This window comes from Fusarium proliferatum (assembly GCF_900067095.1).
Source record: "Fusarium proliferatum ET1 genome assembly, contig: FPRO_scaffold003, whole genome shotgun sequence".
Lineage (NCBI taxonomy): Eukaryota > Fungi > Ascomycota > Sordariomycetes > Hypocreales > Nectriaceae > Fusarium > Fusarium proliferatum.
The window spans coordinates 134,458-150,337 of NW_022194792.1; the positions used below are offsets into that span (position 1 = coordinate 134,458).

The 15,880-nt window shown below is 47.9% G+C and overlaps 6 protein-coding genes across 6 annotated transcripts; 4 read left to right on the plus strand and 2 right to left on the minus strand.

Moving 5' to 3' along the window:
* Nucleotides 1-1,495: 1,495 nt before the first annotated feature.
* On the plus strand, nucleotides 1,496-3,440 carry FPRO_07174 (uncharacterized protein; the record flags this gene model as incomplete). The annotated part of the gene is made up of 4 exons (XM_031227831.1): nucleotides 1,496-1,749; nucleotides 1,802-1,901; nucleotides 1,967-3,204; nucleotides 3,269-3,440. 4 exons carry the CDS (start codon nucleotides 1,496-1,498, stop codon nucleotides 3,438-3,440), a joined length of 1,764 nt encoding a protein of 587 aa, XP_031078228.1.
* A 490-nt stretch (nucleotides 3,441-3,930) lies between these two features.
* On the minus strand, nucleotides 3,931-5,808 carry FPRO_07173 (uncharacterized protein; the record flags this gene model as incomplete). The annotated part of the gene is made up of 4 exons (XM_031227832.1): nucleotides 3,931-4,250; nucleotides 4,308-5,044; nucleotides 5,114-5,542; nucleotides 5,639-5,808. 4 exons carry the CDS (start codon nucleotides 5,806-5,808, stop codon nucleotides 3,931-3,933), a joined length of 1,656 nt encoding a protein of 551 aa, XP_031078229.1.
* Nucleotides 5,809-6,954: 1,146 nt separating this feature from the next.
* On the plus strand, nucleotides 6,955-8,476 carry FPRO_07172 (uncharacterized protein; the record flags this gene model as incomplete). The annotated part of the gene is made up of 3 exons (XM_031227833.1): nucleotides 6,955-7,117; nucleotides 7,187-7,386; nucleotides 7,448-8,476. 3 exons carry the CDS (start codon nucleotides 6,955-6,957, stop codon nucleotides 8,474-8,476), a joined length of 1,392 nt encoding a protein of 463 aa, XP_031078230.1.
* Nucleotides 8,477-9,217: 741 nt separating this feature from the next.
* On the plus strand, nucleotides 9,218-10,018 carry FPRO_07171 (uncharacterized protein; the record flags this gene model as incomplete). The annotated part of the gene is made up of 1 exon (XM_031227834.1): nucleotides 9,218-10,018. The coding sequence occupies one exon, from the start codon at nucleotides 9,218-9,220 to the stop codon at nucleotides 10,016-10,018; it is 801 nt and encodes a 266-aa protein (XP_031078231.1).
* Nucleotides 10,019-10,219: 201 nt separating this feature from the next.
* On the plus strand, nucleotides 10,220-11,314 carry FPRO_07170 (uncharacterized protein; the record flags this gene model as incomplete). Its single annotated transcript, XM_031227835.1, has 1 exon — nucleotides 10,220-11,314. The coding sequence occupies one exon, from the start codon at nucleotides 10,220-10,222 to the stop codon at nucleotides 11,312-11,314; it is 1,095 nt and encodes a 364-aa protein (XP_031078232.1).
* Nucleotides 11,315-11,798: 484 nt separating this feature from the next.
* FPRO_07169 (uncharacterized protein) lies at nucleotides 11,799-13,356 on the minus strand (the record flags this gene model as incomplete). Its single annotated transcript, XM_031227836.1, has 3 exons — nucleotides 11,799-12,496; nucleotides 12,595-13,116; nucleotides 13,167-13,356. 3 exons carry the CDS (start codon nucleotides 13,354-13,356, stop codon nucleotides 11,799-11,801), a joined length of 1,410 nt encoding a protein of 469 aa, XP_031078233.1.
* Nucleotides 13,357-15,880: the final 2,524 nt, after the last annotated feature.

Genomic DNA, 15,880 nt, shown 5'->3' on the forward strand with positions numbered 1-15,880 from the left:
TCCGAGAATCCCTCGGCACACTGAGCTCCAATACTCACCCACGTCGAATCGATCATGTAGGACTCTATCTCCGTTGAATCTGAGTCATACCAAGAGGAGCGGCTGTACTTGAGGGGTCGGCTATTTAGGGTGGGGGGTCCTCTTATAATCCCTGCATGGCATACGTATAGAACACTTGGATTGATCTGCAGAGTGCTTGTTGGTGCGACGAAGCTGACATGCATACGGGGCCTCCCAAAAGAACCCGGTAGCCAAAAGGATTGCGCCCTCACGCCGGGACTTAATCCGGCAAGCCCAGAATGTGTGAGCGCATTGCGATGTTACATGCCGAGAGCAAATGAGGTATTTAGTTTTCATAACTGGGGTCTACCAACAGGATCTTCAAGGTTTGACTATCGCTGACAGGCGTTAGATAACGCTTAACCCCTCAAAGTAACATTGCATCTGTGCTTACTCCAGTGACCAAATCTGCCCGACCTACATGAATGAGATGCGAGAGTTATGCATAGATGTAACTGGAGTGAACATTGCAACTCACTAGAACCCTTCAAGCCAGGATGTAGATATGCTCAGTCCAGGGCGTGATGGTTACATGCACGGACACCACACGCATTTCTTACCTGACCTATCGTTCCAACCTCCTTTTGGAATAGGTGTAGTTCCGTTACCTGATACTTCGGGAGAAGCCTGAAGGAATGTGCATCGCCCAGTCAGTTTCCGAAGTTGGTGGTGCGGGACGTGCGGGAACAGAACACCTAGGGTCCATCCTAGGCCATACGGGATTCCGCCTCGGATCAGATCAGGGGGTGACTGCCTTGGATGTCAGAAGGTTTCTTATGTGGCGGAAAAATGCCGTCATCAAAGTGTCTCAGTGTTATTCCTGTGCCATGAATGCACGTTAGTACAGGTGCATGCATGGGATAGATACATATTCTTACCACCTGAAAATCCTATGCTTAGTCTAGATTCGTTGCCTTAGAGGGCTAGGATGTTTCAACGAAGCACGAGATATCCAGATTCTTTGCTATCTGAAGGATGATATGACTTTGTTGACACAGCCTTGGTGTATCTGAGTATCATGATGTACCATAGTTTTGAGGCAAATGAAACCTGATCCTCCTTTTCATATCCACGCCCCATGTATTATAATCGGACACCAGTCAAAGTCAACGACCATCGCCACATCCAACACTTGCTGCAAGTTAGAGAAGGTGGATCGAAACACGGCGACACTGGCGCCTAAGCCTCCTTGACGGGGATAAGGACTACGGAGAGAAGCCTGCAGTGAGAATGAGCACCAACGTCCGGGCAAGAGGATTATTTTGAGGCCAATTTACACTCTAAATGAATCTAAGATAACCCCAGCTTCTAGTAGAACTAGACTCCGATTTGTGTATATAATATAGCCTGTCCACATTGTACCACGATTCCACCTTAGTCTCAGTGTAGGCCTACACCAACATCACACCATCCACACTAAGAGGCCACCGGCAAAATGGAGCACAAACAGTCAGCTATCTCGGTCTTGCCAGAGGCGAGCATCGACCCAAACACTGTGCAACAATCGATGCAGAATGTATCCATGCCAACCATCGGCGGCTTCATCAAGCAGAACCCTGCTGTCGACTACTTGTTGAAAGCCGATGGCCTTCAACTCTTGCAAGCTTCCTTGGCGGCGCTATTTGCTTATCTTTTGATTTCGTCTCTTACTGTCAAGTCTACTGTTCCTGATGGCGTCTCATTTCCATGGTACGTACGATCTTGCTCTTGGCGTTGAGATGTAAGCATTGACATGTCGCAGGGTTGATACCAAGTCCAAGAGCTTCTTTGCCAATTGGCGTGTGGGCAAACTCTATGCTCTCAATAGTGTCCGACAGTGGTTGGCGCAGGGCTCCGAAAAGGTACACCTATCCTGAATTTCTATACAAACCTATCCAAGCCTGAGTGACTAACACTACGGATTCAGTTCCTTGAAAAGGGGAAAAGCTACGCCCTTCCTGACTTCTATGGCAGAAGGCCATACATCATTGTCCCCTACCACAGGACCAAGCTTTTCCTTGACCGCCCCGATGATGCCACCAGTCTGAGGGATGCGGCCAATGACATCGTCGTATCTGACTACAGCTTTCCCGATTCCAAGATCTTCCGTGACCACTATGGAGCTCAGATCATGTACCGGCATCTGCCCCGCGCTCTCCCACGTCTCGTTGGTGAGATTTGGGACGAGGTCACTTACATCTGCGACAAGGACTGGGGCACCACTCCCGGCGAAGTCAGGGAGATCAGCACGTACCACAAGTCTTTCGAGATGATCGTGTCTCTCGCTAGTCGAATGCTACTTGGTACCGTGTGTAGTCGCAGCGAAGATTTCCTAACCAATGTCAGGGAATTCTCGCTCGATGTATTCAGGTGCATGGCTCTCGACGCGTTGCTGCCTCGAGGACTGACTGGTATTCTCGGCCCGTACCTGGTATCGTTGCCTAACAGATGGCACGTTAACAGGATTCACAAACACACCATGCCCTTAATCAAGAAGAGATTAGAAGATCTTGCCTTCAACGATGCAAACCCAGACAAGAAGCGTGCGGTCCCTGATGATTACATCTCGTGGCACATCCGCTTCGCACAGACAGAGAGAAACCCTGCTGCCCTTGAACCCTACTACATTGCTTCTTCTATGTTGTCCATGCAGTTTGCCACAGCATCTAGCACTCGCTATGCTCTGACGAACCTCTTCTTGGATATCTTCTCCACGAAGCCAGAGGAGGGTGTCGTTGAGTCTCTTCGCGAAGAGATCGAGCGCGTCTACCGTGAGCATGACTATACCTGGTCCAAGCAAGCATTGGGCAAGCTGTACCGTGTGGACTCCGCCATTAAAGAATCTCTCCGCTACTCTGGTCTCATGGCTCATGGATCGTGGCGAAAGGTCGTGGCCAAGGAGGGCATATTCGACGACGAGACTGGTACAACTATCCCATGCGGTGCAATGGTAGGTCTTGATTTCTGGACTCGACACCATGATCCCAAGGCATACCCCGACCCAGACAAGTATGATGCGTTCCGGTTCTCTAGACCTAGGGAAGAGTACGTGGCGGAACATCCCGACGAGAAGGCTACCGAAGAGTACCTCCGCCTAAAACGCCTTGACTGTACCTACACAGGTAGTGACAACTTTTTGATTTTCGGCCTTGGAAAATATGCTTGGTAAGTTTTTCACGAGTAAACAATTTCCACTTAGGGCTTTTTGCTAACTCTAGGCGGCTACCAGCCCGGGACGTTTCTTCTTGACGATGGAGCTCAAGCTTATTTTGGCATATGTTATCATGAACTATGATGTGGAGCCTATGGCGAAAAGACCATCGAACTACTGGGTTGGTGGTCTGATCTTGCCATTACGAGACACTAAGATTAAGGTCCGAAGACGGGAAGGTACTGTTTAGTATATCAAATAGGAGGCATAATGTGACAGTTGCAAGCATTCCAGGGTAAGAGGTCTAGCCTCGTTGGTGGATTCAGAAGCCTGTCTGTATTGAAAGATATAAAGGGACAGAATCCCATCAAGACCTTAGCTGTTTGACGCCCTTTTAAGCTGAATTTTGCACTTTTTATCTTTACGACCTTGGCAAGAAGACGCAAAGTTGATGGAATGCCAAGCTGGTCTCGGATGGCTTTGATCAGGTCGGTTGGTTTCAGCCATCTTTCTCGGTCTTCTGACCGCCTCTTGATAGACTCATCCAGCTGCATTGGTGCTATAGGAATATGAGACCAGTCTGGGAAGAGGCCGATGCAAAGAAAGCCTGGTGCGATCAAGCCTCTCGTTCTGGCGCACTGCATTAGTAGTGATTGGTGTTCTTTTAAAAATAAGTGACGATTTTAAAAGTCTTACTAAGTGGGCAGTATAAAATGAAACAACTACAAGGTATTTATTTCTTACTCGCCAACCTCTCTATCGATATCCCAGTGCGCATACTTCATAATGCCCCAGCTAAGTGTGGCAACTCTAATCTTATGACCCCAGAAGAAGAGAGGGATCCAGAAGACTAAGACACCACCGCAGATAGCAGCCATAGTTCCATAGGCAGTTTGATAACCGGCCTCATTGACCCAAGGGTTAGTATAGAAACCAAGTAAGAAACCAAAAGCGGATTTGAAGGCGAGCTGAGTGACAACTATTTCACCTGCAATTGGTCGATAGCAATCAATAGTGTATACGAGGGAGATATTGGTTGCCTGGGTGATACAGAAGTTGACTAGATTATTATCAGCAAGCATTTTTAGAGAACGGTTGAAATTGGAGCAAAACTCACTTAAGCCAATGCCAATGGTTGGTACAATCCAGTGCATTTTGTGCTCGATACCAACGCCATAAAGGACGAGTGCTAATGGTCCGCAGACTACGCTGAGCATAATAGCTGGTAGACGGAATTCGGGTTCACGAATGCCACCGTTACGACGGGTGAAGATATCAGCAATCCAATCAGAGAACGAGCCGCCTAGGAACATGCCGATAAATGCACCAATAACAGCAGCAAAGAACGCCAGACCAGACTGCCAAGCGGCAAAGCCGTAAGCAGTGGCAAAGGCGGGAGCCACATTCGATGTGATTGCGGTGATGAAGCCAATTGTGACAGACATAACAAGTGTAGCCCAGAGAACATTGGGCAAAGCTAGGAGCATCACGGGACGAAATATCATTTTCCAAAGTGACTCTTCCGTGAAGGTGCCGTTATAAAGCTTGAGTCCGCTCCAGAGAAACTCAGAGACCTTGGGGGTAGGCCTGAATAAACGGCGGACTTCCGCGTGCTCTGCGCCAGCCTTGACGCTGGACCGACTACCTTCGGCATCATTAGCATCTTCACGGGTAAGAGGCTCTGGTTTTCTGATGTAGGCAGTTTCTGGGAAGGACAGGTAGACCAGAATGGTAACGAAGCCAATGATAGCGATAGCAACGTAGTAGATGTACCTCCAAGGGTGGTATCGAACAATAAAGCCATCAATGATGGCCCCCGAAGCAACACCAAGGTTGAGCGAGGCGGTATAGGCGCTATAAGAACAGAGAATGTTAATGGAACCATACAGAACAATATGTTTGAGAATATAGGGAATAACTTACGCAGTCCATGTTCCGCGTTCGTGAAGGAAGAACAAGTCAGCAATGGTGACAGGAGCAAGACATTCGCCTGCGCCAGCTGCAAAACCCATCATGATTCGAGCAACAAGAAAGTTGGCATATTTCTTAGCTACGGCACACCATATAGCCGTAATGACATATAGAGTGAAAGCACATACATATGAGGGTCGACGTCCATACTTATTTATTAACGGCATCCAGAAAAGGTTTCCGAGACCCTGGAATAAGGCAGTACAGTTGAAGAAGTAGGCAGTCTTGGCGATGGGACCGTCGAGACCAGTCTTCTGCCAATCGGGGAAGAAGTCTTGAGCAGTCTCGACAATAGCAAGTGTCGGTCCGGCAGCAAGGAAGTTGCACATGAGGATGGCTAGACACACGGCAATTGCTGTGTATGTCTTGAACCACCTTGGCCTGTTTGTTTATTGTCAGAAGTCGTGTCTACCGTCTTCATATAGAAGCCGTGTGACCAGGCTTCAAAACCAAACTGAGAATAGATTGCAGACGAACCAGTTCAAGGGATCCTTGGGATCCAAAGACGGAGTTGGCACCAAAATGATTTCTTGAGTATCGACATGGCGGAGACGTACATGGCCAAGAGTGGCAACGTTGGTATCAATCTCCCTGATGTCACCTGCCGTCACTGCGTGAGCTGACGTACTCGCGCTGTCGTGAGCCATGACGACTGTGTTTGCCCGTGAGGACAAGATCAGCAAGTAGATTTTGTTATGACGGATTGTCAAATGGATAACCCAGAGATGCAAATGAATCCAGGTCACTCAAAGAGGTAAAGAAACTATAAGGTGCGATGGCTGGCTGACCCTAGCAAGCAGCAGTTGGCAATGGGCAATGGTGTTAGCTTTTATAGAGCTCGCGCTGCCATGCGGTGTCGCGCAGACACAGTCTGCTGTTGTCCTTATTGGAATAGATTTAATAGTTGCTTCAGGCAAATCTCCTTAGAGTGTCGGAACGAGTTCGGCCCCTCATCCATCAGAATGTGGAGGAACTGTTCTTAAGTCTTGAATCTAAACCTAGGCTTACGATTTATTTTTTTAATCTCTGATTTACTTTATATTATTATTACATGTTTTACACACTTTATAGTACCTCTTTAATAGTCTCCATTTTAATACTTTTTATACTGCCTGTATAAGAGATGAATAACGTTTTAGAGTTAGGTTTAAACAGTATAACTTACAATATACTATTCACTGACCAAGTAAGGCATATAGGAAAATGCGCCATTAACTCGCCCTTCCGATGTGGAGTGTTGTAGACAGTGACACTTATGTAGTCTGCATCCACGATGTCACTCTGTCCTCATCCATCTGGTTAGATTTCCCCGCACTCTGATAGTTCCCCAGATTGTGCCCAGTCTGGGGTAACCGTTAGCGCTATGTAGATCCGCCCACAATTCCGAATAGCTTCACCAAACCTCGTTCGAGACCCGAGACCTCCCCCGACAACCCTGTCCGCTTCCAAGACTCGGCAATCCGGCTACAGGCTTGAACCCCTAGATCTAGTATAAGCCTGCTAAACTAGACGATTAGTGGCATAGCGAGATGTGATGGGCCAATTAAGCTTGCAGCTTCATGAACCCTAGCCGCGTCATTGCACAATTAGAGGAGTCGGCATGTGGAGAAAATCCAATCTCCGCAACTTCGGCTTGTGAGAATGGAACATATTCATCTGAAAGAAGGGGATGGGCTAACAAGTAGTATAAATCATAGCGAATTCATCATGAATCAGGAGTAATTATCATTACTGTTGCAACAAGACCTGCTCAACTGCCTTTTCATCACCTGTTGCACAACTGTTCGATCGATATGTTGTCTCCAATCACTCTCGTAGCCTTCTCTGCAGTGGCTCTGGCCACTGTTGAGGTCCAGGACCCTTCCAATATCATTCCTGCGTCTGACTGGGCCGCTGATAACGCCCTCATTGCTGATTACAATGCTCCGTTCCCAGCAAATGGGCAGCCAACAGACTGTGAGTCGCCTTATTTGGTCTCAGACAATTTGCATATACACAAGACTAATGTACCCGCGGGATGGATAGTGATCGGCGTGCATGACTTCAAGCACAAGTCGGTTTCAGTCGACCATGTGACTTGGCATGCCGACAAGAACGATACCAGTATCGTCCTGGTCTCCAAGAATGCTGACTTCGCTGCGTCTTATTCCACTTTCATCAAATCTGGGTACTATTCAAACTTGAACTGGGCCAGCTTCTATGGCTTTAATGCTGCCATAAACGTTGTAAGTTTCCTTCATTGTGCAAGGCGTCATGGGTGCACAGCTGACGTTCCTTTCTTCCAAGGCGAATAATTCCGTCGCCATCCTCGATCATGTTAACATCACCGTTCACAACGGCGCTGCCAATGTGTACTCATACGGGACAGGCACCGTTGTCAACGTGACCAACAGCTGGCTATATTCCAGTGGACCTGTGAGCCATGGCCTTTATGCATCTGGAAACGGCACCATTCATGCCAAGAACCTGCAGCACTACTCCGGGGGCCATCGCTCTAGCGCCTTCTCGGGAGACAGCCCAGCTGGCTACATCTACGTCGAGGATTCTGTTTCGCACGTTCGTGGAATTGGCTCCGCAACCTACTATGCTCTCGGTGAGATCCATGCAACTAATGTTGCCTCTGTCTCTGAACAGGGACCTGTTGTCTTCTCAGACGGGAAGCAGAAGATCTACCTCAAGGACTGCTCGGCTCAGGCCGGTCTGCTCGGCGGCGCTGTCCTCTTCAGCAGCTCCGAGCGTCGTGCTGGTGCGGTGCTGGATCTCGAGGATACCACTATCATTACGACCGGCAAGACCATGCCTGGCTTGTGGTTTGGCAACGTTATTGCCAATGCCAGACTCAAGAGCGTACAGCTGAACACTGCTTCTGGAATTCTTGCTGTTGCCAACTTTTCTCAAATCACCCAGGACTTCAATTACTATGGTGGTTATGTCGACAACCCGTCAATGAAGGCCGCGGAGGTCAGCCTGAATGTTCTGGAGTCATCGTTGTCCGGTGATCTTATCGCATACAACAAGAGTTCTATTTCCCTGTCCCTCACACAATACAGCAATTGGAAGGGAACTGCCCGAGTTGGGTATAAGTCGGCCTCTTTTGGTGTCTCCCTTGACGCCAGCAGCGAGTGGACACTAACTGCTGACACGACTCTCCAGAACTTCACCAACTTGGACACCTCTAACAGCAATATCCAAAGTCGTGGATACAATATCTACTATAACTCTTCTGCATCTGCAAACAAGTGGCTTAAGAGTCGAACTATCAAGCTTCCTGGTGGTGGAAAGCTTGAGCCAATTAAGAACAAGACAGGCTATTAATTAATTAAGAAGAAGTAGCTAAGTAATATTATATCCTTTGATAGTAAATCACATATGGTTCCAAATAAGGACGATGCCAGCACATCGCGGCTGGAATGCTGTTTGTCTCAGAGCTGTAAAGAGAGGGTGATAAGCTGTCGGCTTGAAAGCCGTCCAATGACTGTATTGTATCAACAAGTTCCTCAAACCTTTCTCTCTTATCTAATCAACAGCAGATGAAGGAAGAAACACTGCCTCGGCTATTTGTCTCGAGCGATCCAAGGCAGATTCAACATCAATCCTGCAGAGAGTACAGAACCGTGACGTGTCTTCTGTGGAGCTTGTTATGGTCGAGAAAGTCATATTAGCTCCATTGCGCGTATAGATCAGCCAATTACCTGCCATAACTAGTTGCACTTTAGGTGGCTTAGCTGCATTTGTTAATATCAGTACCGTACTAAACACGGAAGAACAGGCCCCAGAGCCCTACCACGGACGCTCATGCACTATCAAACACCATCTGATGTGCTATGCTGGATTTTACTTAGTGATTCCGAGTTAGGTTGGGCGAAGGACAAACGCCGCCTGTATGAGCGTAAATATAGCCAATCGCCGACTGGCATTACCCGTCTCTATAAAACGCCAATTCCTTTCCCTCTGTGTAAAGACAACCTCACCCTATAAAAAGTCTAGACAACTTACACTGTAGCGTTGTTCGATCTGAAGCCAAACCCTACATCACGACCTACGCCTTCTTTCATCATGGTATTCATCGAGTCCCATGGAGATGTTCCATGCCTTACAGCATATGCTGCAATCCCTCTTACTGAAGTCGAGCTGGGAAAGGTCAAGGCAGAATTTGAACTCGGAGCCTGTTCCCAGTTCAACCCACTCCTCGAGCTAAAGATTTTCCCCGCGCCAGATGCTTACATCGGAAAGTCTCATCAGTATATGCGCGCTAAGGAAGATGAAGCGGGCCGCAATGACGCTTTTGTTGTCATCGATGAGGACTATATCGAGAGACACGCAATATGGTTCGTGGATGCCTTCGCTGATGCCGACATGGTTGAGAATAAAGAGGCGGAAAGCACTGAAGTGGTTATCAAACTTCTTATTCAAATGGATTGCCTGGCGTTATCCTACATATGCTGGGAGAGCAACACGACCGTCCTCGAAGATCTGGACCATGCTGGAGTAGAGAAGCCCTTGAAAAATGATTTCTGGCAGCCCGAGGTCAGCAACTGCGGTGGATTAGACATGAAAGAGCAACAATGGGATCAGGTTGTGGAGGTGACCGCCGAACCAGGAGAGTTCACAGAGACTCGGGATAAGACACTTCTTGACAACTTCTCTCCGGAGCCCAAAGTATTAGGCAAGCTCAAAGACAAAGTTGCGAAGGCTGCCGGCCTTATTGCATCGTGGACTTTCATCAATGAGGCGAAACCGATAGACATGCCCGATGGTTCGCAGAAAACTTTCCCAGTCGGGAGCGTTCTTCTGCAGCAGGCATACAATCCAGAAGCGCCATGGCCAAAGTATAAGTGGCCCAAGGGCTCGCTGTAATAATTAAAGCAACGACAACATTAGCTGTTACATAATAATTCTGACACTCTATAATGGCATTGGTTGCTGCGTATAATCCTGTTGCTGCTAGGCAGGGGTTATCGGAATATTAATAACCCGCGCAATAAGTAATCCTGCTTATTATTATTTCCATAGCTAATCATCCTGTTTCGTCAATTAATAATTTACATAAAATTCACAATGCAGTCCAGGATAACCTTCAAGAATGGACATTTGCAGTTCCGAAAACCCTCTCAAGACGAGGTAAATTCTGACTGTCAAGAATCCGCCGAACCCGAGATACGCTTGCCGCTTCACTTTGCACCACGATGTGAAGGCACAGCATGGGATATATTGTTGCAAAAATGCAAACCTGCACCGAAAGCACTAAAAAGGCCATGGCAACCACCCGCGGGCTCAATGTGCTACTTGATGTCTATTCCCGCAGAGATACGCCTTAAGATCTATCGACGTCTGCTCATTTCTCGCCACCATGCACGTCTACGCAAATGCAAGGAGGGATTCCGCCTCATAGCCAGGGAGTCCTGGGACCCCCTCTTAGTTATTCACCCTCAGATCCTGCGAACCTGCAGGCAGATCAACCAAGAAGCAACTCCCATTCTCTACTCACAGACCCTCTTTCAACGGGGTTATAAATGGCCATGTCAACACACAGACAGCGGAACCCGCATTCGCACGCCTCTTTCTAATACCTCACCTATTAGCCAAGCCAACTTGGCTAGCATCTCACGTATATACTTATGCCGAGGTTATAAAGAATGGCTCCGAAACGGAAAACTTGCAGTCCTTGATGAGTTTCCCCACTTGAAGGAATTGCAAATCGCTATTGATTTCAACGACATTCTTGAGATGGAGGCCGGATCTTTCGAGGACCTTGCAAAAGACACCATCAGAGCGGTCCATCGCGAGCGTCCGGGTATTCCGTGCTTTAAAATGGAGATCCGCTTGAGCTTTCATGGTCGGGCATACGATAACTGGGGGAGAGAGTACACCCGTGGAAAAGAAAGTTTTAGTGTTCATCTGATCAAAAAGGCTGAGATTGAAGCATGGATGCGGCAAGAGGGGATGTTTTCCAGCAGGTTCTTTTCATGGTCTTTCAAAACACTACGCTCGGAATACTGCGGTCCGAGCTGCTATGTTTCTTTCTCTTGTGAACAATCAAGTCAAAAAGCAAGGTATATCAAGTGCAAGGTACGCGATGATGATACGGAAGCCTTCGGGTTATTGGAGGTTGACTCCGACGAGAAGGAGATTTCCGTGGATATTGCCATATAAGGTACGGCAGGTGCTTGTCTTCCCACGCAGAAATAAACGTATTCCTTGACTTTATCGTTAATAGTCTACTGTTTCATTGGGAAATTGATTGTTTATTCGGGTTGAAGAGCGGAACTTCTTTTTGAAGTAATTTACATAAGGTGCCAGGTATACCGGAGAGATCACAGCTATTCTTGTCTCAGGAGCGCTTTGGTCTAATAGAGTTAGGTTTTATTCTTAGATAACTAATACGCTATGACAGCAGGTAGGGGAAAATCGTCGAACGAAGCAAAACCCCTGCTGCGTCGAAGTACATACAAGCAAATTCAGAAACACCGTTTGAGCAAAGATAACAAGTAAAGACTTCCGAACCCAACTCTGATTCCAGCTCAGTAATACCGCCAAGCATCGCGATGTGTCGTCGTTACTCAGAAGCCAATCGAAAGTGGGCCAAAGGAAATGCCAAATCCCTCAGCATCAGCCTGTACTTGGTTAGTCTTGTGCTTCAAAAGTCAGGTGGAGGCTGCTTCATCATGACTGGGCCATCATCGTTATCGTCCCAGCCTTTCTGCCACTCTTCAGATGGCACCCAGGCTATCTGGCGAGCGCGGATCATTGGAGTGATATCGATGGAAGCCAGGCCAGCTGCCCTATGATCAATATGGCTCACCTTGAGTGCGTTGCTGTTGCTATTGAGGGTATCCAGGAGTGACGCCTTCTTGGACAGTCTATGGGTAACAGTGGAGGTTTCGGGCTGAAAGCCAAGCTTGGATGATACCTTCTGGCTGGCAGCATCGATGAGGCGGGGCAGGTAGGCTTTCGCCGCTTGTTTGGCGGTATCGAGAGCCATAGGGCCCAGCTTCTGCACTGTATCCTTGATGAAGTCAAAAATGCCTTCGGTATCACCTGTGTCGGCATTAATGGGCTTCAGTTGCTGTAACTTATGCGAAGGCATAGTCATCAAAGCCTGCAGAGCTGTATCAGCCATAACAGCGCGCTGTAGGAGAATCTTGGTAGCTTTCTCGTGCTCGCTGGAGACCTCGGAAACGGTAGACTCGGCTCCGAGTGCGCCTTTGATCAGGCTTCCGATGGCCTGAGTAGCGATGGGCTTGGCCACATTGACTGCAGTCTTGAGGACAGGGCCAAGCCAGTCGAAGATACCCTCTTCCCCAGCCACTTGCCGTGTTGGACCCATAAGTTGGCCTTTCGTAGGATAGGCGCGCCGGATTGTCCTGATCAGTGGTTTATCAGTATTCGAATGGAAAGATAGAGCAATGCGAAGTTTCAGGTCAGTATCTTACCTCCAAAAGTCGAGATCGAATACTCAACCATATGGCGAGGGCTTGCTTCAATGTCGTAGTCATTCTTGGCATATTCTTCGTACATTTGAGCGCCATTCTCCTCGTCTCCAGTCTCGATATCTCTGAGGCTCTTATCGCCAGGATAACCAACAACACCCAACAGGGTCTTATGGCCTGACATCGGGGTGTTGACGAAGTTGAAAGTCCTCAGGTTGCCTGTGAAGGCTCGATCAAGCTGAACAAAGGCGACGTCACGGGTACGGTTGTTGGCAGCCTCAATCCACTCGGACGTGGTAACGACATTGACACCGTGACGAACCTGAACCTGGGCGGTCTTGACCGAAGCACGACCGTTATAACCGATATAGCATCGGATCTGGGTCGCGGCTCCATAGTGTCGACCCCAGTCGTAGACAACATGACCAGCGGTGACCAAAATGTCAGGGCGGATGAGCCAACCAGTGCCCATCATCCAGACTGGCTTACCTTTGCCTTCAAAGCGAGCCTGGATCTTGACAATAGCTGAAAGCAGTCAGCCATTATACTCAGCTTCTAAATATCACATGACTCACAGCGGTATTTCCCTCCTTCTTGGAGGTCACTGAAGTCGACCAGGGCACGCTGGTCTTCTCCAATGATTGACTCCTGGCTGCCCTTGCTTCCATCATCAGGAATGATGGTAGATTCAGCAGGGTGGTTACTGGCCGGTGGAAGAAGCTTCCATACAGCAGCACGACCGGGCTTAGAAGCAGTTGAAGACATGATGATTTGCACAGAGTCTAATTCTTGAAAAAGGTTGTTGGGATAGCAAAGATAGAAGAAGAAAGTTGTTTGAGAGTGTTGCGATGAACCGATTAATTTTTGGGAAGGAAAGGGCCCTTATATATCTCTACTGAAAGATAACACTTCTGAGCAAATGGTATCTTCAAAGTACGCCAGTTCGCACCCTGGTCAAGTTTGAGAGCTGTTCAGTTACTTACTTGAATCGGAGCCTCTAGATGACATATCCCTTGGTGCGAGCTTTCCAGTCAGCTAGCCTCCCATGTATCGTCACATTGGTGGCAAGTCTTCTTTGACTAGACTTCCAAATCACACGTCCCACATCTCGATTCTTTCTTCCAGCCAGCCTCCTGAAGCCTGAAAACCGTCACATCTGTAACGCTGAACCTCCATATCACATAACCCTTGTTGCGGGCTTTCCGTTCAGCTAGCCTTTTGAAGATCGTCTCATTTGTGGCAACACTTCTTCGCCTACAGACTCCCCAGTTCCACATCCCTTACTACGAACCTTTCGTTCAGCCAGCCTCTTGAATATCGTCACCTTTGTGACTCGGAACTTCCAAATCACATATCCCTTGTTGCAGCCTTTTCGCTCAGCCAGCCTTCTCAGCATCGTCACATTCATGATGATGATGACTATGCCAACTTTGAGTTCTGGGCGGCTAGTTTTGCAATATTGGAATCCAGACCGAGTGATGTATGCACCTCCACAAAATCAAGTCACAATGTCTCAGAAATTATCGCCCACTTTACATGCAGCATCTACACTGCTACGTTGTGGCGAAGCAATTGCCTACTGAACTGAGACATGCATAGTGTCTGTAAAGAGAAGTCGCTAAGCCAGTTCTGTCGGCCCCTCACGGAGAGGGAAGATACTAACTCGGTTTAGCATGCAAGTCACATCAATAGTCTCCTGTATATCATTCAGCTCTGCCAGGCACGCCCGCGCTAGTACTCTTACAACAAATGCAGCCAGCAGTGATGATATGGAGCCGCGACCCGAAACTTAAATCCTTTTCAGTTTGTAACGCCAGGCTACGGGCCGGTACCACGCAGTCATACGAATATACCAGCATAATACGATACAGGCTTGTTTTATCGCCATCATGGCATTTCATAACTCTGCAAAGTTAATTAAACTATCGATTAAGAGCATGGCACTGGTATATCTTGCTAGCCCTACTGATTTAACTGTTCGAGCATATCAGCCAGCCACTTACTGCATTGTTTAAGGACAGTTTGAGACATACGACTCATGTGTAAAACCTGTTAGAGTGAGCAAAGTGCTGAGAAGGTATGACAAAATCTAGAAAGAAACTCAAATCAGGCTTTAAGTGTTAGCCCAGAGAGAGTAGACTGACTCTCCTAGACCTCCTGAGGCAACCTGGTAAGCCAAGCAAGTAATGACGAGAGCCAAGTCATTATTTTCCAGCACAGACTTCTAATTATAGCAATAGAATGCCAGAAGGCATTATTCAGAGCTACCAAGTTTGGATTGTGACATTGATAATTACACACTGTCAGTGCGGCACGAGCATGTGACCAATATCTACACTGAGGATCAGAAGATCAGCCAGCCATCTTGCTTTTGTATGACTCTCCCCAAGCAAAAGAACCACAATTTAAGGAAAGCTCGATGGGGTATTTTCTGATCACTGGTAGTTTGTCACATCCCTTAAGCTTCAGGTTGCATGCCATGTTAGCTGCGTATTATGTTTCACCCCAGCTCGAGATATTTTACTACCAAGGATGGTGGCGCCCAAGACTGTGACAATACGTGCATACTCGTGTTTGTTAAAGGGGCAATGATAACCCTGTGGAGTTAGCTGCCTAGATAGGACTTAGGCACGCCTCTGGTGATATCATGTTCTAACCTGTAGGAGGATGTTGGCCATCCTGCCAGCTGGATAATTTACAAAAGTTCCTCTCTGTCTTCTCATAGATTCGCGTGAGAGGTTCCAAACTCGGCAAGCAAAAGGTGATAGGGGCATTTTGATTTCGTGTGGTCGTTGATGGTGTTCAAGATGACAGCTGAAAGCTGGCCATCCTTCATCCTTGCAAGAAATGGGTGTCGGACTTGGTGATATATGGCCTCACACCATTTCGACCCCAGAGCGCACACTCTTGCAGCACATTTTCGGCTCCGCTTGCAGAAGCCAGACTGGCGACACCCCTTGAAGGGGCTCACTCCGACGGGAGTGATGAAAGGAGCTAATTGGAACAAGCTTTGGGTCCCCTGAGGAAGTCCCTGATGGCAAAAAACTGTTTTTTATGGTTAAGGACACTCCTGCTAACCAAGTGTGGGAGGTCCTCTTGGTAAATTGGATCGTTCCAAGTTGCTCCCCGATGAAGGTCATACTAGAGAGGACATTCGTAATGGCAAGTAGATTCACGCCCACCGCATCAAGTTCAACCCATCCAATTTTGACCAGTACGACATGTAGATCTATTCTGTGCTGGGCACCGTTGTCACTGAAGTGAACCTTCTGTATGGCATGTTCATGTC